General features: G+C 41.4%; 1 protein-coding gene across 1 annotated transcript in view; it reads right to left on the reverse strand.

Moving 5' to 3' along the window:
- C7 (complement C7) overlaps positions 1-15206 on the reverse strand; it is a 42812-nt gene extending 27606 nt beyond the window's left edge. The window contains exons 1-6 of the mRNA XM_028131278.2: positions 15112-15206; positions 11005-11060; positions 9187-9262; positions 4883-5024; positions 2539-2686; positions 1459-1597 (exon numbers count right to left, since the gene is read on the reverse strand). Coding sequence (XP_027987079.2) covers positions 1459-1597; positions 2539-2686; positions 4883-5024; positions 9187-9262; positions 11005-11060; positions 15112-15117 — 567 coding nt within the window. The 5' untranslated portion in view covers positions 15118-15206. The remainder of the gene's footprint in view (positions 1-1458; positions 1598-2538; positions 2687-4882; positions 5025-9186; positions 9263-11004; positions 11061-15111) is intronic.
- Between the last annotated feature and the right edge of the window lie 6195 nt (positions 15207-21401).

A 21401-nucleotide genomic window follows, 5' to 3' on the forward strand; every position in this document is an offset into this window, starting at 1 on the left:
GCAGCTAATCAATGATTCTCTCTCATTGATGTTTCTGTCTCTCCCTCTCCCTTCATCTCTGAAATCAATAAAAATATATTTTTAAAAAATATACATCTGTGTACAAACATCTTCCATTTTCCTTTACAGTGAACATTTAGCTCAGAATTGAGCAAATTAACAAGGCTATACTAAAAAAGAACTACAAAGCATTTGCTTCTTGATATATTTTTTTTGTCTAACAGAGAGGAACAGAGATGAAAATAGGTTACATCATGCAATCAAATTACTTGGATTTTGTTTTGGAACATTCTATGTGATTCCGTAGTGTGTTTAACTTTCCAATTTTGTACAATTTATGCGAGTAAGCCTCTTAGCTCCTTAGTTCAGCCATCTACTCTACACATAACTAACTGCAAGAATCATCTTTTTTCAAGGTAGTATGATCTTCTTAAATTTTCCTTAATTACATAAGAAACAGTTGGAAACAGCAATAAAAATGCCACCTACATCAGCATGAATGAAATTCAAAACCATAATTTTGAGTAAAAAAGACAATCCATGGAAGAATATATTCTATATGCACTATTTATATAAAGGGCCCAAAATAGTCAAAATGAAACTACAAATTTTTATTTGGAAACAAAGACACAGGGAATAGACAGATACAGAAAAACAAGGAAATTATTAATACAAAAGGCAAGATAGCGATGCCTTAGGGAGGTAGGGAGAGGAGGACTGAGCAGAGAGGGGTAAGCGAGAACCTTTAAGTCACTGGTAATCTATTTCTTTAGGTGTGTGACAGGCATATATGGGTATTTGTTCTATTAGTTTTTCCACAATTGCACATATATGTTATTCACATTCTCTTGTACATATTAAATCTTTCACAGTTTGAAAAATAAAAACATGTTTCTGAGGAAATGATCATACCAGGGCCTTGACTTTTAACACCCATGCTGGGTCAGACCAGGTGGTCCTGAGCCCACACGGAGTAGAGGCCAAATGAAAATGAGGCAAAAGGAGATTTCAGATCAAATGACACAAGTACCCTTGCCCCATGCTCTAGGGTTACATAATGGGTATTCTTTATAGATATATTTGTTTTTATTGATTTTAGAGAGAGAGGAGGGGAAAGGGTAGAGAGATAGAAACATCGATAAGTGAGAAACATCAATGAGCTGCCTCTTGCACACCCCACACTGGGGATCGAGCCCGCAACCCGGGCATGTGCCCTGACTGGGAATAGAATCGTGACCTCTTGGTTCATAGGTTGACGCTCAACCACTGAGCCACCCCAGCCAGGCTGGGTATTCTTTTTTTAAGTCCATATAAAACATTTATAAGAATTGACCACATAGTAGGCACAAGTAAGCTCTCTGCAAATACCCCCCCCAAAAAATATATATATCGTGTAAATAATGATTTCTGGCAACAAGTCACAGGTTGGAAATAAGTAAAGTCAATGTAATTCAGTACCTCAAATGTGTAGGAGAGGACATTGGCACTCAGCCTGTAGTAGTCTTGTTTATCCCCACTGAATACCTTTCTGCACTGACCGCCGAAACTTTTCGTGTTGATGACTCTGCTCCGGAACTGGCCGGTGAGTGCATTGTAACTGCCGTGGGGTGTTTTTTTAACAGGAAGAACAGATGGTTAAAAATCAGAAATAGCACTTGCTGGAAAAGGCGTCATCAGAGAACTCTAGAAATACATTACAGTTAAGTATGTCTTTGAAAGAGAGCTCAGATAAAGAGGACAGGATTCTCGTGCATACCATACGTTCTCCAGCCTCCCTTGCTTGGTTTGGTAGCTAAAACTAACATCTGGGAAAATCCAACCTCTTTCAGCCTAAGCACATGTTTGGGAAATACACATCCTTGTGTAGCTATGGCAACAGCTGGCTTTGAATTGAATCTACAGATAAAACCAATACAATTATGATTACCTTCGAGGAGAGAAAGCACTCTACAAAGAATTTCAACTGATTGCCTCTTAGCATGTTGCCTGGTGTCCTCTTTAGGGTAATTTTATCACTTCTCTGTGAATGCATTTTGAAATATCATAGAAAAATCACATCTATCATTCTGTAGATTATTTTAAAGCCTTGAAATCTTAACTTGGGTCTGACCCTTAAAAATTCTTCAGAATTCTTTTTGAAAAGACAAACAGGATTGTCTCAACTTTACTTGGAAATAAAGTCCCCAGCTCATCTGAACAATTACTTTTTAGCCTGCATATTCCAATATACTGCTCTCTCTCGCTCTCCTCTCTCTCTCTCCCTCTCTCTCCAACAGGGTGACCGACTATTTGGATTTTCCCAGCTCTGTGAGGATTTCTTGTATGCAAGACTTTCGGTGGTTAAATCAGTACAGTCCTGGGACAATTGTTCACTCTATATTTTACTGCATATGTATTTATGGGTATACAGATAGAAATTAAAAAATTGTTGGCTATTAGGTGATTTGCTATTAGACTTACCAAAAAATAATAACAAAACAAAACAAAATGAAGAATTATAACCCACCAATATGCACAGGTGGCTGCCTAACCCCTTACCCAATTCCAGTAAGTTCAATGTTAGGAGGAGGTTTATCGAGGTCACAGGAACGTCTGCTGTCTGTGTCCTCACATCCATCCTCATCAGTGCCATCTTCATCACAGTCAGAATCCCCGTTGCAAACCAGAGACTTGCTGATGCACTGGCCTGACCACGAGAAAAGCAACCACACAAAAATAAAGGAGGGGAGAAAGGAAACCACCACGTGGGATCAAAACGTCTGCCCGCAGCCCCCAGCATGCACTGGCATTTCAGTGTGAATTCAACATCCATCCTCAGCATGTCCGGGAAGGACTGGTGATTATTTTGGTCCTCATTTTGCAACACACAAAATTGACTCTGACCTTGGCCAGACACAAAACTGAAAATAAAGCCTGAATTCCAATTCCAGGCTCTCACTCATGAGTATCAAGCAGTTTGTCTGAGTCCTTCTAAACCAGACGATGCCAACCACTGGGAGGACAGATTGACCTCCTGCCCTTGAACTTTCGGGGGTTTTTTCTGGAATCATTGACCAAGATGCCAAAGTTCTGCTTTTCTTGGTGACTTAGATGTGTGAGCTTTGAGAGCATGGGAACCGAGCCACAAGGTTACAGCTCAACATTAGCACCTACTCTGTCCAAGAGACTCTTCTGGGTGTGGGGATACAGTATGAATAAAAATGGTATTTGTTAGGTTTTTAATACATTTTGCAATGTCACAGGGATTATATAAAGACATAGATCATTACAATTCAACAACATGATTGTCACAGTAGACATAAGCGCAGGGTTCCCAGGATGCACTGGAGGGTATAAGTGATCAAACCCCCGCCAACCTCCCCAGCATCCTCTGCAGCCACTCGGCTAGCTTCCCATGCCCTAGTCATCCTGGATCACTTCCATGAATAAAGGCCAGGCTTTCGGTCGTCTCCACTGACCTTGCACTTACAGTTCTCTCAGCCCAGAGGGTTTCCTCTACCTACCACCTGCTTGTCTTCAAGAATCAAATGACACCTGATCTCCTTTCAGAAACCATCCCTACCCTGCAGGCTACAATGCACGTCCTTCCTCTTGTCCCCGTAGTGTGCATTGCACATGCTGTCCTGACAGGATTGCACACACCCACTATGCTGTCCCTCAAGCCCATGCAGCAAACATTTGTTGAGGGTGTACCAGGAATTCCAGATGCAAAAACCACATAGGATACAGGCTGGGGCAAAAGTCGGTTTATAGTTATTCATATGGAAAATACAATAATTAATAAATAAATAATAATGCAAGAACAAACTCTGTCTTTTGTGTACTCATAACTCTAAACCTACTTTTGACCACCCTGCATGTCTTCAAAGAGTTCAGTCTGGCCCTAGCCGGTTTGGCTCAGTGGATAGAGTGTAGGCCTGTGGACTGAAAGATCCCGGGTTCAATTCCAGTCAAGGGCACATGCCTGGGTTGGGGACTCAATCCCCAGTAGGAGACGTGCAGGAGGCAGCCGATCAATGATTATCTCTCATCATTGATATTTCTGTCCCTCTCCCTTCCTCTCTAAAATCAATAAAATTTTTTTTTTTTTTAAAGAGTTCAGTCTGCCAAGAGACATCCAGGCCAACCAATACTCCAGATTACAGATGTGCATAGGAAACACGGAAGTGATTTGTTAGTTCTCTTGGTTAGAAGTTTAGGGAAGGCTTCTCAAAGTAGGTGTCATGTAATTTGGGTTTTGAAAGTAAAATAGGAGTTTGACAAGTATTTCTAAGGAACACTTCAAACACAGGGATTATTTATGTACTATTCTGTCCATAAAACTTTAAATTTTTTTTTTGAGGGAAGAGGCCATGTGTTTTATTTCTAAATCCACAACACTTATCACTATATCTGGAACATAACAAGAATAATAAATGCTTGCTGAAGCTTGTTGAGTTAATCTTACTGCACAAATGCAACATAAACAATAAATCAAATAATAATGGAAAAACTATGTTTCAATCACCCATGCATAAGGGTGACCTGTATTGCTCCTTGATTAGCTATTAGAGTTGCTTTTCTTATAAACATAATAATGATTTTGGTAGTAACATTGTTTTTCCCCAGTCTCAGTGTAATGCCAAGAATGTTTGGTTCTGCCAATTGTCTTTTTTTTTCCCAAAGAGGCAAAGAATCTTCCCACTTTTATTACCATATGCCTCCCTTTACATTTAAAAGAATAATAGTTGAGTGTGATTATCATGCCAATAACAATGATACTGATATTTGAGGAAAATTAATTTATAGGTCAGTATAAATTCAGTAAAATTCAACAAATATGTACCGAGCAATTTAAACAAATAACATTTGAATTTACACTCTGCCTATGGAAAACCAGTACCTGAAAAACACCGGAAACGCTCTCCACATCCCTCTTCCGTTGGACATCCTTGTGTAGGTTCACACGCTTGTGTCTGAAAAGCACTTCCGGCACAAGGTTGGCCACCATACTGTGCATAAACATCAATCATCCGCCTGCGAATCTAAACAAAGAACAGGTAGTGCTTATTGATAGCTCCAGATGCCTTTATCTGAGAAATAAAACCTGAGAAACATTCATACAATTGGAGAAACAATGTCTGGGAAATGGTCCAGGATCTCACAGAAGTAAAACCTACAAAATCAATGAACCCCCAGACCCATTGTCCTTGAGTCCAGTGACACGTGGGTTATTATTACAGATAATATATTATATTTATATATATATGTATGTATATATTTACTCTTAGGAGTGAGTGCTAAAAAAAATATTAGAGAGTCTTTGAGAAAGTAACCTGAAAGAATTAGTTGGATAAACATGTATGCAAATAGACTGAAATATAGAAGATTAATGTCTTTGCCAAAGCTTTGTATCAAGAGCTAATTAGAAGGGCGACAATGAATTTGGCTGGAGAGAGGGTAATGGTTTTGGGAAGAAGGTTGAGATGAGGTGGAGTTATGGAAAACTTTGGAAAAGTGGTGGCAATTGATTTGAACTGAATGTTAACCCTTGTCAGGAAGGCAAGTCAAGGCAAAACAATTCAGATAGAATTGTGTTCACATGGAAGCCAAATTTATAAAACAGAAGCCTGGCCTATGTGGCTAAGTGGTTGAGCATTGACCTCTGAACCAGGACTCCCAGTCAGGGCACATGCTGGGCTTGCAGGAGGCAGCCAATCGATGTTTCTCTTTCATTGATGTTTCTATCTCCCTCTCCCTTCCTCTCTGAAATCAATAAAAAATATATATTTTTAAAAGTTTTACAAAACAGAAGCCTTAGTAGTCCAAAGGTGAATCTGTATCTACAATAGGATGTTAAGAAACAATCAAAATCCTTGACGTCTAAAATGGGAACTAGCTCAAAAGCAAACCTCTGAGAAGGTGGGGGGAGGAAGGGGCAGGAGGGGAAATTTTAGAAAATAATCAAGCAAATTGAGAAACAACTAATCGTCCTAAAATGCAACAATCAACATGTATCCAATGTTTAAATAACAACAAAAAAATATCTACAAAACCCTTTCCCTCCTCAAAGGTGCATCATCAAAGCCTCTTCCTATACTTAGCTCTTCCCCATTAATGAGTAAAATCTGACATTCCAGAGCATGTATCCTTGAGCAAAGACCAACAGGGAAGACTGGATATGTTGAGTCTATTCATCCATCTTAAACTGTGGGGATTAGATTTATTAGAAGTGGGGATTCCTTGGGACAAAGGGTCACAGGAATGTGATATGAACTCTGAGCAGTTTTACATCAGCCTGGGCCTGGCTCTGGCATTTCTCAGTGGGGGATGGGACTCAGTACAGTTTCTTTTTTTATTATTATTATATTTTTATTGATTTCAGAAAGAGAGGAAGGGAGAGGGAGAGATAGAAACATCAGTGATGGTAGAATCAGTGATCAGCTGCCTCTTGCACGCCCCCTACTGGGGATTGAGCCTGCAACCCGGGCATGTGCCCTGACCAAGAAACGTGACCTCCTAGTTCATAGGTCGACACTCAACCACTGAGCCACACCAGCTGGGCTCAGTACAGTTTCTTAATAAGATTTTAGTTTCTGTATTTAATTGATGAAGACACCCCTCATGTATGGCTGATTAATTTGTCATTCTCTGAAGTTCAAAGCACAGACTGTGTTGTTGTATAAGTGATGTTTTCCCTCCCTGTCTGTCAGGAGGACCTTGATGACTGCCTACGCTCAGCAGTCTCATTCTCACCTGTCAGATTCTGATCTTATGACCCTTTTTTCATTTTCACTTGTCTCTTTCTGGATGGGAATTTTGATTGTATGAGCTAGGATGTATCCATTGCATTATGACCTTCTCTCAACGAGAAAAAATTGCTAATATGAAAAATACCTTCTATCTACTTCTATTTAGTGTTCTTTCTTAACATTTTTAAAATTATAAAAATGTTTTCTAATTTCATCCATCTTAAACTGTGAGGATTAGATTTATTAGAAGTGGTAGGTGCTTGTCTGATGTTCGCCTTGTTATTCGTGTACTTTTTGGCCTATAATCAGAGTTGTCATCTATTATATTTGCCAGAAGCCAAATTCTGCAATTGTGTAACTTATTTTGTAAATACCACTCACAGAGGTATTAAATAAATGCTTGATGAAAATGATGATTATGATGATGCTTCAAAATTATGTTCTGCAATATGTTTCTGTTGTACTAATAACTTAAAAAATAAATTTTAAGTACATATTTTTATCCAAACAGCACCACTTCTAAAATAGTTTACAAATATTGAATAATATTGTGCACCTGAAACTATTATAATGTTACATGTCAATAATATTTCAATAAAAAATATTTGAACATTCAAATGTTTAGAAACTTTAAAACAAATATTATAGCCCTAGCTGTTTTGGCTCAGTGGATAAAGCATCAGCCTGTGAACTGAAAGGTCCCAGGTTTGATTTCTGTCAAGGGCACATGCCCATGTTGCAGGCTCCATTCCCAGTAGGGGGCGTGCAGGAGACTGCTGATCAATGATTCTCTCTCATCATTCATGTTTCACTCTCTCCCTCTCCCTTCCTTTCTAAAATCAATAAAAATATGTTTTAAAAAATAAAATAAAACAAACATTATATTTTTCAAATTCATCCTAAAGAATTATCAGAAAAGAGGATATATGCCTATGTATAAAAATGTTCACTAAATTTTTATTCATAATAACAAAAAATGTAAGTAATCTAAAATCTCAAACAATAGGAAAGTAGATAAATAAGTTTAATATATTTATATAAGGAACATAATACAGCTATTAAAATTCATGCTGATAGCCCTAACCAGCTTAGTGGATAGAGCCTCGGCCTGCAGACTGAAAGGGTCCCAGGTTCGATTCCAGTCAAGGGCATGTACCTTGGTTGCAGGCACATCCACAGTAGGGGGTGTGCAAGAGGCAGCTGATTGATGTTTCTCTCTCATCGATATTTCTAACTCTCTATCCCTCACCTTTCCTCTCTATAAAAAAATCAATAAAATATATTTTTAAAAAATTCATGCTGATATATATGCATAGCCCATGGACATAGACAATAGTGCGGAGGAGGATTGGGGTGGGGTGGGAGCTGGGTGGAGTGGGACAAAAAGGGGGAAATGGAGGACATGTGTAATACTCTCAACAACAAAAATAAATTTTTAAAAAATTTATGCTGACCGTATGTTAGGTTAAAATAGTAGAATATAAAACTATGATCAAATAATTTTAATTTTAAAAATCATAAACACACAGAAAGAAAACAAAAGAAATAAATAGCAAAATGCTGTTATATTGGTTTCTTCTATGGTGGAATTATAAATAGTGTTTTCTTTATGTATACTTTTCTGTTTTTTTCTCCAATGAGTAATTTATAATAAGAAAAAAAGCATACATTTTTAGAAGTACTCTATAATCTCCAGAGTAGGTCTGGTCTTTTGTTTGTATTACTTAAAAATGAAACTTTAGATGCGCTCTCCCTCTGAGGAGCACGCCCGTGCCATCCCCCCTCAGGCACGTATCCCCCAACCTCTAAGGAACCCAGGAGACTTGCAAGGGGGGGGGGGGCAGCGGCAGCAGCAGCTCAACCCGGGCTCACCCCCTGAACCTCTCTCCAAAGCCCCTTTTCTTTGTTCAGCCCTTCCCTTTGGATAGCCACATCTCCCATACCCTTCCCTTAAATAAATTCAATTTTCTTTTAAAAAATGAAACTTTAAAACATTGCAAAATGTTTGACTTTTCATGGTCATCCACTACTTGCCAGGTAAAACAAAGCAGTGGTTTTGCCACTTGTTAGTGTTTATTTCAAATAAGAAGACAAGTTGAATCTATTAAACTTGAAGCGGGTTTTTTATTATCTACTGACTTCATTTCATGCTGTTCTTGTTTCTCTAATAGCTCAGGAGTTAGTGAGCTGCTTTTCATGGTTAGCCTATGTATATTTCTAGTAAGATTTAGAAAAGATTTAGAAAAGTCCTGTGAGAAAAAGCTAGAATGCAGGCACTACTTTATTACAATATTAATTATTATACAAGTTATAATTCTTTTCCTTTAAAATTACTAATTACATTTTCAAGAAACAACAACAAAAAAAATAGCATTCAAATGTGAATGCCCTTTTGCCCACGCCTCAGCTATTTCAGCAGATAAGCAATAAATACAAAGTTTCTACACGGGCCCACCTGAGACTTCGTGCAGCCGTTGCATTCTGACCAAGGGCCGAAGGAAGCCCACTGGCAATTGACGGGAGAAGAGGCGCTGTCCGACGGTTCATCATAACGCAGGTGGAAAGATAAGAGAGCGGGGACACAGAACAGTCAAAAACAGTCAGGTACGGTCAAAAATTGCTTCATAAATTTACTGCCGAAGGGAAACCCAAAGTATCCCAAAATATATATTTTTTAAATATGTAAAAGGGACCCACTTTTTGAGGGGTTGACATTTATTAAACATCTATCATGTACCAGACATTATGGAAACACTACAGTTGTAGACATAGTAAAAGAGATAGGTCACTAACCGTTGACAGAGGGCAGGACAAAGACACAGATGCATCAACAGGTGATCACAGGACAATAATACAACCGTAATCTGTAATGCAATAAATCTAATCTAAAAGATTTCACGATAGGAATGTGTACAGGATGATGTTTTGGAAAATATAGATAGGGGAGTGGTCAGAGTCGGGAGGGATAAGTGAGACCATCTGGCAGGAAGGCATTGTAGCCTTCAGAAGGATCCTGAGTGATGAATGAAAAAGTTACTCAAAAACTCTCGAACCCGGGAGACCAGGAGTTCTAGAAAGACCCTGGGAGAAGTGGGATACTGAAAACGAGCAAGGGCTAAATGGACAGGAATTTCTTTTTAAATGCTCCCCTGTTCATTTAGGTCCCTTCTTCAGCACGCACCCATAGAGGGGAAATCCGAGCCTAAACAAGTGCACTCAAATGAAGTCCATGTGTCAAATGGGGAGCTGGCGCTCACACCATGCTTAACTCCAGCTGGGTGGAGGTCACATGGCTCAGCCCTAAGAAATCCCCCTCGCACGTCCACGAAGGGTAAAGGAGTGGAGACTCCTGATTTCTGGATTTCAAGCACATTTCTAGCCTCGGAAGCATCTTGGGGTGACCTGCGCTTATCCTCGGGCCATCGGCTGACCTTGACGGTAAGGAGCCGGTTCTGCAGTGTGTGTGTGTCTCGGGTGCTTTTATGGAGCCAACCTTGCTAACCTGTAGTCTTGACGTGGCACCAAGGATCCCAGTGCCTTAGGATTATTGACCCTTAAACAATGTGAACTTGCTATGTTTCTATTTTGGGTCCCAGGGTCAGGCTGCAGCCGTCCCCAAAGAGCGGGGCTTAGGGGGGGAAGCGCGCTTGGCCTCACCTCCTCTGGGCTCCCGCTGCGCCCTGGCCAGGCCTCGGGCAGAGAGAGCCTGGAGCATGTGTGCATGCAAACCAACTGTTTCCCGTTCCCAACCACGCAGCAGACGCGCAGTGCTGCGTGGTCCCCGGTCACTAGCTCAGCGCCTGACACGTATCCTGATAGTTTCATAGCGTGAACTGACCTGGTCCCATCCTGCAAACTGACCGCGAAAGCAAAACAAGGCCGTGGGTAAATGAGGCTGCCGTTCTGCAGGCCCCGAGAGCCACTAAAACTATGTCTGGAAAGACTCTCGACCTTTAAAATCCAAAGAAGGTTTTGCAATGACTACATTTAAAGATCAAATTCTGCTCTGAGCTGTGGAAGGCAGCTGCGATTCTCCGAAAGGCCAGTAAAACCACAGCTGGGACAAGCAGGAAACTGAGGTATTTTTCATCGTCAGGCTTCTTCCTTACAGCAAATAAAATAAGAATAAAACAAGCTTTTGCTATCATGGCCTTGTCTCAAGACGTGGAAAGATACAGCGTTGAAGAGATAAACATGCTCAGGCTGCACTAAAAAAATATCCTAAAAACAAAAAAATTTAATAATTTCCACACCCAATCCAAACAATTCTCACCTTGAAAAAACTGGGAACTCTGCTATAAATCCCACCAAGATGAAGAAACTTACAGCCTGGGGGGAAATAAAAGCATTATTTTAGTTTGCATTTCTTGAATGAGTTGAAAGCCAATGCATTTGTACAAGTCAAGATTTGTGATTTAGGCCGAAACCGGTTTGGCTCAGTGGATAGAGCGTCGGCCTGCAGACTCAAGGGTCCCGGGTTCGATTCCGGTCAAGGCATGTACCTTGGTTGCGGGCACATCCCCAGTAGGGGGTGTGCAGGAGGCAGCTGATCGATGTTTCTCTCTCATTGATGTTTCTGGCTCTCTATCCCTCTCTCTTCCTCTCTGTAAAAAATCAATAAAAAAATATATTTAAAAAAAATAAAATAAAATAAAATAAAAAAAAGATTTGTGATTTAGGAATATAAAGTGAAAGGACCAGGGAGAAGGCTTGGTGGCTCTACTTGTCTTTTAAGTTTCCATTTTAAATAAGAGTCTGATATACTTCTGTTAAGCTCACCTTCTACTGTTCATTTGTGTGTGTGTGTGTGTGTATTTTTATTTATTTCAGAGAGAAAGGAAAAGGGAGAGAGAGAGAGAGAAGCATCAATGATGAGAGAGAATCATTGATTGACTGCCTCCTGCACGCCCCCTGACTGGGAATAGAACCAGGACCTCCTGGCTCATAGGTCAATGCTCAACCACTGGGCCACACCGGCTGGGCCTACTCTTTTTTTTAAAATATATTTTATTGATTTTTTACAGAGAGGAAGGAAGAGGGATAGAGAGTTAGAAACATCGATGAGAGAGAAACATCGATCAGCTGCCTCTTGCACACCCCCTACTGGGGATGTACCCGAAACCAAGACATGCCCTTGACCGGAATCGAACCTGGGACCCTTGAGTCTGCAGGCCGACGCTCTATCCACTGAGCCAAACCGGTTTCGGCTGGGACTACTCTTCATTTCTGTAAAAATAACTAGGGGATGGGCAATGTCATGGACAAGTAAATAATGCTCACTGGAGTTAAATTGTCCCAAGCATTTCTTTAAAGTCCCATCATCTTTTAGTTCCTTTCTCCACTGTCCTTCTCTCTAAGTTCTGCACCCAGGAGGACGCCCAGAGAGGAAAGGCCTGGAAGAAAGAGCAGTGCCCAGAGCGGAGGAGTTAGAAGGGAAACAAGCTTCATAAATGAAGACTCGGAGGTTGAGACACATCCCTGGCTAGGGAGGCGGTGCCGTGCGTCGCACTCCTTAGTTCTGTGGGTGGCTCCTGCGGTCCCTGAAGAGCCTCGGAGGCCTTTGACCCTCCTTACCTGCAACACCAGCCAGGTGTGGGTGTCTGACAGGGGACAGAAGTGTGTGTAGAATGTAACTACGTTTTGTTTGAAAAATCAAATGTGTATTGGAAAACCTATGAAGAAGTATAACAGGATAAAAGTTTATTTCCGCTTGTGAAATCATAGGTGCTTTTTATTATCTTACTTTTACTTTTAAGAATCTGCCTACATTACCTGACAACTGAAGGTGTAGGGCATATAATTCACATCTTTACTGGAGACGCTCGAAGAATATTAAATGCATTCCATTCATAACCCAGTATAAACGTCTTTAAAATCACCGGACCCCTCATGCTAACAGGCCGGTATTCTTCCTCTTCTGCCCCAAACCTGTCTTCTCTCAGTCTCGCTGTGGAGTACCTTCCCAACCTTTTTTGCAGACCCTCCCACTCCCCTCCGAGATCCCCTGTCCTCACATTAGGTATCTCCCGTCGGTTATAAAACCCTTCTGGCCTGCCTCTGTCTTTTAAACTTGTACAAATCCTTCAGCCTCTTATTCTGACCAGCACGCCCAAGGAGCTGTGGGCCACGTGGAAATGAGTAATAATGGTCGGGGAGCTGGGATGCTTCCTGAGTTTTCAACAGACACATGAAGCATATAGTGAAAAGCAACACCTTCTAAAGGTTTTATTTGTTAATTATAAACATGTTTCTCTTTCCTTTCTCAACACGTCTCTCAGCTCTCATTTGTCCTGCCCCGGGCAAAGCCTATCTCAGAGCTGCATTAATCACTCCCAGGCATTAGCAAATTTTCAGAAAATAAAAATTCTGAAACAAGTTAACAGACAAATTTCAATTTATCATCGGATTTCTAATGTCTCTCCTGCTCCCAGTTCCTGGATGCTCACCACGGGGGAGGGGTGTTCTCCGGCTTCTCTCCGCCTCCCCTCCCCCAAGCTGCCTCTTATCTCCTTCCAAGTCAGAGCAGCAGGAGTGAAAGAGAAAGAGCCAAAAAGGACATTTTTTAAAAAATTATTATTAAGTGTATTGGGGTGTCCTAGTCAGATTAGCTCAGTGGATAGAGTGTCGGCCCAAGGACTAAAGGGTCCCAGGTTCGATTCCACTCAAGGACACATGTCTGGGTTGTGGGGTCTCTCCCTCAGTGGGGGGCATGCAGGAGGCAGCCGATCGATGGTTCTCTCTCACCACTGATGTTTTTCTATCTCTCTCTCCCTCTCCCTTCCTCCCTGAAATCAATAAAAATATATTTTAAAAAATGTACGGGGGTGACATTGCTTGACTCATTTAGCAGGATTTTGGTGAGGTAAATCGGAGTGTGTTGGATGATTGATGCCAATTCTTTATCTCTCACAGAGTTTTTGTGGTTCTTTGGATGCCCCCCACCCACCCATTGGGGATCTACAACTACTCTTCTCTTGCACAAATGACTCATCTTTTTGTCTGTCACTCCTGACTCTCACCAGAGCCCTACCCATACTGATGCTGTCCGTTGCATCGCTTTATCCGGCAGACAGTCCCTTGGGCAGAGCATCTGACAACACAAAGGCCCACGTCTAGTCTACAGAATACTGTGGCACATTCTTGTTCTCTCAAATGCTGATGTCCGGGTGCAACTGATCCTGCTGTGTCTATTTGTCCTGCCTATGCCCTTAGATATTCTCACATGTGAGAAAGGTGTCATTCTCTGTCCCCAAAGGGACACAATCTTGCATAGTCTTGAGGATGGAGATGGCCACGGGACACTGGACAGGTTTAGGGCTTTTCTCTCTGTAATACTGTATTGAATGTCAACATTCCACAATAACATGTGGGGCACTGAGCACCTGTTCATGGCCTTTGACTCCCAGCCAAATCAGGCATCATGCACACATCATTTTTAACACTCTGTTATTACATGCATTTTTTTTTTAATTTCAACTACATTTTAGGGATTTTTTTTCCCCATTAGAAGTACCTTTGACACCACCTTCCCCATGTACAAACTCCTTATTCTAGCCCATGAACATCTGCTTGTAATAAGCAAGATATGATAGCTACTTTGTTTTCAGGTATCCAGTTAGCAAATTCTTAAGAAATTATTTTGGTTATTAGATTCAGCTTGCATAACTCATGAACAGAAACTGGCTTAGCAGCTGACAGCACTGAGAAATTATTGTTTCAGCATTATTATGCAAAATTTTTAACATTTAAATAGCAACATTTTTAATAATAAAATTGTGGTAACAATTTCAAGTTATTTTTGCATCCCAGAAATATAGTTTATGATAGCGTCTGTTGTCTTTGGTCCTGTCTTTGGTTGAATAGTAACTTTTTTTTATCATCTGGCCATTTTGCATCGGGCCAACATATGTATTTGCTAAACCTTTAGTTTCATTTCAGCTACCTGCACCTTCTAAGTCACAATGCTAACCCCCTAAAGTTCCAAGTCTCTGAACTCTTTTTTTTAAAGCTCTTAGGTAAATCAGACCGCAGGGGGTCCATTGCTCAGCTCCAAATCAAACACACAAAACTGCACTGGAGGGGATTTTTCCTTAAGGAAAAAACAATAGTACCATTGTATTTCTTGGAGGCTTTCTCAGGACTTTCATAAACATTATCTCCAATTTCGGATTCCCACCTCGGAACCAATACTTTAACTGCAGCATAAGAAAAAGGAATTCACTTTAGCGGAACTGTTAAATATTTAAGTAAGGACTTAAAAAGTCACCCTCAACATCACTATTTCCCATGTCCTCTCCTTATTCCAGTTATTTCCATTAAGCCTTCCTTATCCTCATTTGAGATAGCTTTGTTTACAAAAGTAAGGAAATAATTATCTTACCTCCATGGTGGGGAGCACATTCAGGGCGGAAGAGAGGATAACAGTTTCTGCTGAGTGCCTGGTGAACTCACCAGCTGAGGAGCCCAGCAGTCTGCATCCTCCTGGCTCTGCCCCGGGCCTTTGCTTGGCTCTCTTATATAGAGGGAGGGTTCCTGAGACTCAGCTCCTACCCCAACCACATTCTCTAGGGATTAGCCTGCCCCGTGACTAGTCTGTATCTTCAAGCCAGATGCATCTTATCAATCCACACAGCCAACTGGGACTGTTTGGAAGTGTAGCTCTGGAGAAACATCTATAAATCAAGAAAGGCAGAGAATGTTCTCAGTTCAATGTTTAAGTGATTTTCAACCACAGGAGGCTGTGTAAGACAAGGAATAAGCCTTCATCCTGTTTCAATCTATTAAACCAGCTATTTTCTTTTTTTTTAATGTATTTTTATTGTTGATAGTATTACAAATATCTCCCATTTTCCCCTTCCTTCCCCCCACTCCTCCCAGTCCCTACCCACCCCTCATATTTTCACTAACCTATTGCCCATGACCATGGGCTATGCATATAAGTATATAAATTCTTGTCCTAGCTGGTTTGGCTCAGTGGATAGAGCATCAGCCTGCAGACTGAAGGGTCCCAGGTTCGATTCCGGTCAAGGGCACATGCCTGGGTTGCGGGCTTGATCCCCATTAGGGGATGTGCAGCAGGAGGCAGCCAATCAATGATTCTCTCTCATCATTGATGTTTCTGTCTCTCTTTCCCTCTCCCTTCCTCTCTGAAATCAACAAAGATATATTTTAAAAAATAAATAAATAAAATAAATTCTTTGGTTTATCTCTTCTTATCCTCCCAACCCCACATCGAGGTATGTCAGTCTATTCCATGCCTCCATGTTAATATGTTTTTATTGATTTCAGAGAGGAAGGAAGATATAGAAGCATCAATGATAAGAAAAAATCATTAATCGGCTGCCTCCTACACACCTGCTACTGGGGATTGAGCCCAAAACCCGGTCATGTGCCCTGACTGGGAATCGAACTGTGATTTCCTAGTATAGGTCAATGCTCAACCACTGAGGAACACTGGCCAGGCATAAACCAGCTATTTTCAACCTTTTTTTAATCTCAGGGCACATATAAACTAATTACTAAAATTCTGCAGCACAGGCCCGGATGAGGCCAAGCGCCCCTGGGTCTGTGAGAGGCCACGCGCCCCCGGGTCCGGGTGAGGCCATGTGTCCCTGGATCCGGGTGAGGCCACGCGCCCCTGGGTCTGGGAGAGGCCACGCACCCCTGGGTCCAGGTGAGGCCATGTGTCCCTGGATCCGGGTGAGGCTGGGTCCCGGGTCCGGGTGAGGCCACGCGCCCCTGGGTCTGGGAGAGGCCACGCACCCCTGGGTCCAGGTGAGGCCACGTGTCCCTGGATCCGGGTGAGGCTGGGTCCCGGGTCCGGGTGAGGCCTCGCGCACCTAGGTCCGGGTGAGGCCACGCGCCCCTGGGTCTGGGTGAGGGCACGTGCCCCTGAGTCCGGGTGAAGCCGTGCCCCTGTGACCGGCCGAGACCAAACCAGCGGGAGTCGGACCTACGTTACCACCATTTGTCCACCATCCAGAGCTGAGGGGTCAGTGCTGACATGTACACATAAGGAACTGGTGGACATTGAAATTGGGTCTCTAAAGAACTGTTGGTCCAGAAAGAAACTCACTACAGACTGATTCATTTGCCTGTCAGCATAACTATTATTGCTCGTCTCACATTCAGTTCTTATAAGTAAATCTCAGGGACACATGATCTCGCTCATCTAGGGGAAATGATGAACAACATAGACTGATGAACAAGAACAGAACCAGAAACAAGGAGGCATCGATCGGACTAGCGGGCCTCAGAGGGAGGATAGGGGAGGTTGCGGGGAGGGGGGAGAGATCAACCAAAGGACTTGTGTGCATGCATATGAGCCTATCCAATGGTTAAGTTCAACAGGGGGTTGGGGCATCCGTGGGGAGGGGTGTGGGATGGGAATGGGGGGATGAGGACAAATATGTGACACCTTAATCAATAAAGAAATTTTAAAAAAATAATAAAAAAATAAAAATAAATAAATAAAAATAAAATTCTGCAGCACACCAAAAAAAATATGTTTTGCCCATCTGACAAAAAAATAGGTATAATTTTGATTAGTTCACATCAAACAGCTATTGTGTTGGCTGTTGTCATTTTTTTACTTGACAACCTAAGGGAAAAGAGGTCAGTGCCCCTGACTAAATAGGTATTGCATGTTTTAAAATTTTTTACAGCACATCGGCTGAAAATTGCTGTACTAAACCAAGTACATGTTTTTAAAGGATGTTATAGACCAGATTTAGAAACTAAACACTTTGTGGGAGAAAAGATCTAAATGCAATTCTGTCACTCAAAATGTAAATGGAACATTCTGGAGGGAAGATATATATATATATATATATATATATATATATATATATATATATATCCTAAAACAATATGATACCCAACCCTTCATGCTTGACTTTCATAGAATGATCAAAAAGAACATCTTTTTTTTTTTTTTTTTTTGGCAAACATATTTAAAGGCATCACTAATCTTCCCAAGAACTTTCCTTAATCCTTTGATATCCAGATCACTCTGTTGGAAAAGTCTTATCATGGTTATCATCCTTGTTCATTTTCTCTTCTTCAGTTGTTGCCTTGTCTTCTTCTGCCAGATCCTCATTTCCCATGGCCTGGCATTGACTCTAGCAGTTCTTCAATATCACTGTCATTGATTTCATAAAACACTGTTTTTGGTAAGATTTTTCAGGTTTTCTCTGAAGTTGAGCTACAGTTTTCTTTGCATGGTTTGTCTAAATATTCTCACATTGCTGTTAGGGCACTATGAGTAGGAGACATAAGTGTTAAGTGGGAGAAAACATCCAATGTAAGACTGGAAATGTAGATATCTTTGGGAGGAAGCATCTTGGAATGGGTTATAAGTAAAGCCACAGGCCTGAGCAAACATAACTGAAGTCATGGAGACTGATCACAGTGAAGTATAAAACCACAGAAATGCTCCTATTCAAAAAGCAAGAAGACAAAGAAAAGCTAAAAAGGAGAGAGAAAAGTTACAGAGGAGAAAGAAAATGAAATCAATGCATGTCAAGCCAACTGAGGAGAATCTCAAGGCGAGGTCGGTCAACAATGACGAGCACCATATGGAGGTCAAGGAGAAGGAGTACTGATGAAGACCACACCACCCGGCAATTCAAACATTGTGGCTGAACTGAGGGCATATTTCCGACTTAGTCTCTGCTCAAGGCCTTGCAAAATAATGTTAAGGTTAAGTAAGTGTAAGAGATTGTATAAATTATAGAGCAGAGTTTCTCGGCAGCTGGATTACTGACCTTTTGGGCCTGATAGCTCTTTGCTGGTGGAGGGAGTGGAGAGGAAGCTGTGCTGTTAATCAGAGCAGATCCCTGGTCTCTACTCACTACATGACAGTAACACCCTCCCCAGTCATGACAATCAAAACCCTGTCCAGCCCTAGCCATTTTGCTCAGTGGTTAGAGCATCGGCCCATGGACCTAAGCGTCTTGGGTTCAATTCCCAGTCGAGGGCACGTACCTCAGTTGCAGGCTCGATCTCTGGCCTAGGTCAGGGCTCAAGAGGAAGGCAACCAATCAATGTATCTCTCTCACATCGATATTTCTCTCTCTCCCACTCCTCCCTTCCTTCCACTCTCTCTAAAAACCAATGGAAAAATATCCTCAGTTAAGGATTTTTAAAAATAACAACAACAACAACAACAAAAATACGTCCAGACATTGGCAGGCATCTCCTGGGGACAAAAACACACACACACCCTCCATTGAGAAGCATTGGGAAAATGTCTACTCCTAGCAAATGCCCAGCCTTTGAGTCACAAAGCACAGTGCACAATGCATTACAAATTAAATGTTCTGAGAGTCCTACCCAACTAATACTTCTTTTTAACTTTTTTCAAACCAGGGTTTCCCAAATTCATGTGACCACAGAACTTGCATTTCTAACAATCCCCAAAACTGGTATGTGACATGCTTTGGCAACTGGTGTCTGAACCAAAACTGAACGGGTAGAGGGGAAAAGCAGATTTCTGCCAGACTGGGGAAGGATCCACCAGAGCCTAGCCCTTTCCCCATCTCCTGCTATGACACACCCCCTTTTCCCCATCAGTCCTCACTTCCCTTGGTAGCACCTCAAAAGCGGTTAACATCCCCAGACCCTAGTAAAACTATTAGGCCGCTGATGATATGAAGGAGCTGCTGTGGCTCAACTAGGGGAGGTATTTGAAAACATTTTAACAAGCCTATTTCATTGACTAGCCATTTGGTTTTGTTCTGAGTTATTCGAACAGATTCCATTGACTCTGGAGGCGGAGGAGAAATGAACTCACTGGGGAAGGATAAAGCCTCGTTTTCTCTCTTCTGCTGAGGCTGGTCAGGTCAGACTTGAAACTGTCCTGGGTTGAAGAAAGAAGCAACAGCACCCCCTAGTGACAGGCGCACTCCAGGCCCTCGAGTAAAAAGAATAGCATTAGGCTCTGGAGTGAAACCTTTGGAAAGCCCTGAGCAGCATTGACTCTTCCTAGGTTCCAGATCAAGCGCTGGTTAAGCTAACAAAGACTCCAGGTGGTATCTCTTTTCCCCATTAAAGTGTCACCGTGTAAACAGTGAAAAATGACTACTAGGCAATGCCTTAGCCAAAGGAAGTTTTCAGCAAAATAATGATTGTTACATGTTTTATCATTACACCCAATAAGATTCTGCCCATCTCCGCTGGTGACACTGCATTAAATGCTGTAATCTGTGCGTTCAAGCGCTGGCCTTCAGTGCTTCCTATGCCTGCTGTTTAAGGTTTAATTGGAGTGAGAAATGTTTACGGGGCTTCACACTGCCCTTTTAGGCAGATGTCATGGCCCCCTACAGCCCTGCACAGGCCTTTGCCGGGGTTCTGATGGCTGCAGAGGGCAAGGATCCAATTACCACCGGGAGGCGGTGAGATGTTTTGTCATTTTGCTGTTATGGTTTTTCAATAGGGGCAGGCACTTGCTAAATTTAGGAGAAGGCCGGTTTGCTTGGGTTTCTAACCGGCATCTGGATTTTTCCATTATCTGCAATGCACATAGCAGCAGCAGCCTGCAAGTGCAAGATACATTTCATTTGGTTCACACTTGAATGAAGTCAAACAGCTCTGAGAAGGAAGACACAAAATGCAAAGTTTCCATTGGTTCCCTGACTGCATTAGGTAAAGTCCTAGAGGAAGGGCAAATATCAAAAGGCAAGGTCATTTATTTATTCTACACTTTAAACTTGTGGTGCCTACAAACAAAGTTGGGTTTCTCTGTTTGATGTTGGTTGTTGTGTTACTTTCAGATCAAAATTTCAGCATATTATAGCCCTAAAATAAAAATGAATCACTCTCAGATAATGTCAATATATCCCATAATTTTAGGCTTTTCCTCCTTAAACTCCCTCTAACAGATATAGTTTGGTATCAGATTTATCATTACATACTCCATGGCCACAAAAAATAAAGCATGGGCAGTAGAAAGAAGTAAAATCCTGAATTGAACAAACTCTTCAAATGTTTGTAAAAACAAAAAATCTTGGAAACAAGTGAAGAGCAGCCACAAACACATAACTGGAAACATCTTAAAGGGAAATTTTTTTCTAAAATTAATAAAGGGTACTAATTATGTTTCACTAGTATACAAATGTGCTCTAAAGGCAGACAGTCCAGGTTCAAGTCTTAGGCAAGTTGCTTAGCAACCTTGATCCTCTTGCTTCCTTATCCAAAAAAAATGGAAATAATATTAACTAACTTAGAGGGTTGTTTCATAAACTGTATCCAAGTAAAGCAGTTAGCTCTCTGCCTGAGCTATAGTAAGCTTAGTTCAATAAATGTGAGCTATTGTGCAAAAGACTAGAAACAACCCGAATATTCACCAATCATGGATTGGTTAAGTCAATTATAGTATGCACATTAAAATGCAATATTATACAGTTCTAAAACATTTTCGTTTTCTATGCATTGATATGAAAATATTTGCAAAATACACTTTTAATGAGAAAAAAGAAAGCTACAGAATGGTAAGTTACTTTGAGGTTAAAAGGAGGAAAAATAAGAAAAATGTGTATTAATATTTGTTTATATTTGCATGAAGGAACTCTGGAAGGATACCCAAGAGACTAGTAAAAGTTATAACCTGACTGGGGATGCATGTGAGAAGGAACAGAGTGAGAAGATTAAAACAGGATAAGTAGAAAAAGA

This window comes from Eptesicus fuscus, chromosome 4, assembly GCF_027574615.1.
Source record: "Eptesicus fuscus isolate TK198812 chromosome 4, DD_ASM_mEF_20220401, whole genome shotgun sequence".
NCBI lineage: Eukaryota > Metazoa > Chordata > Mammalia > Chiroptera > Vespertilionidae > Eptesicus > Eptesicus fuscus.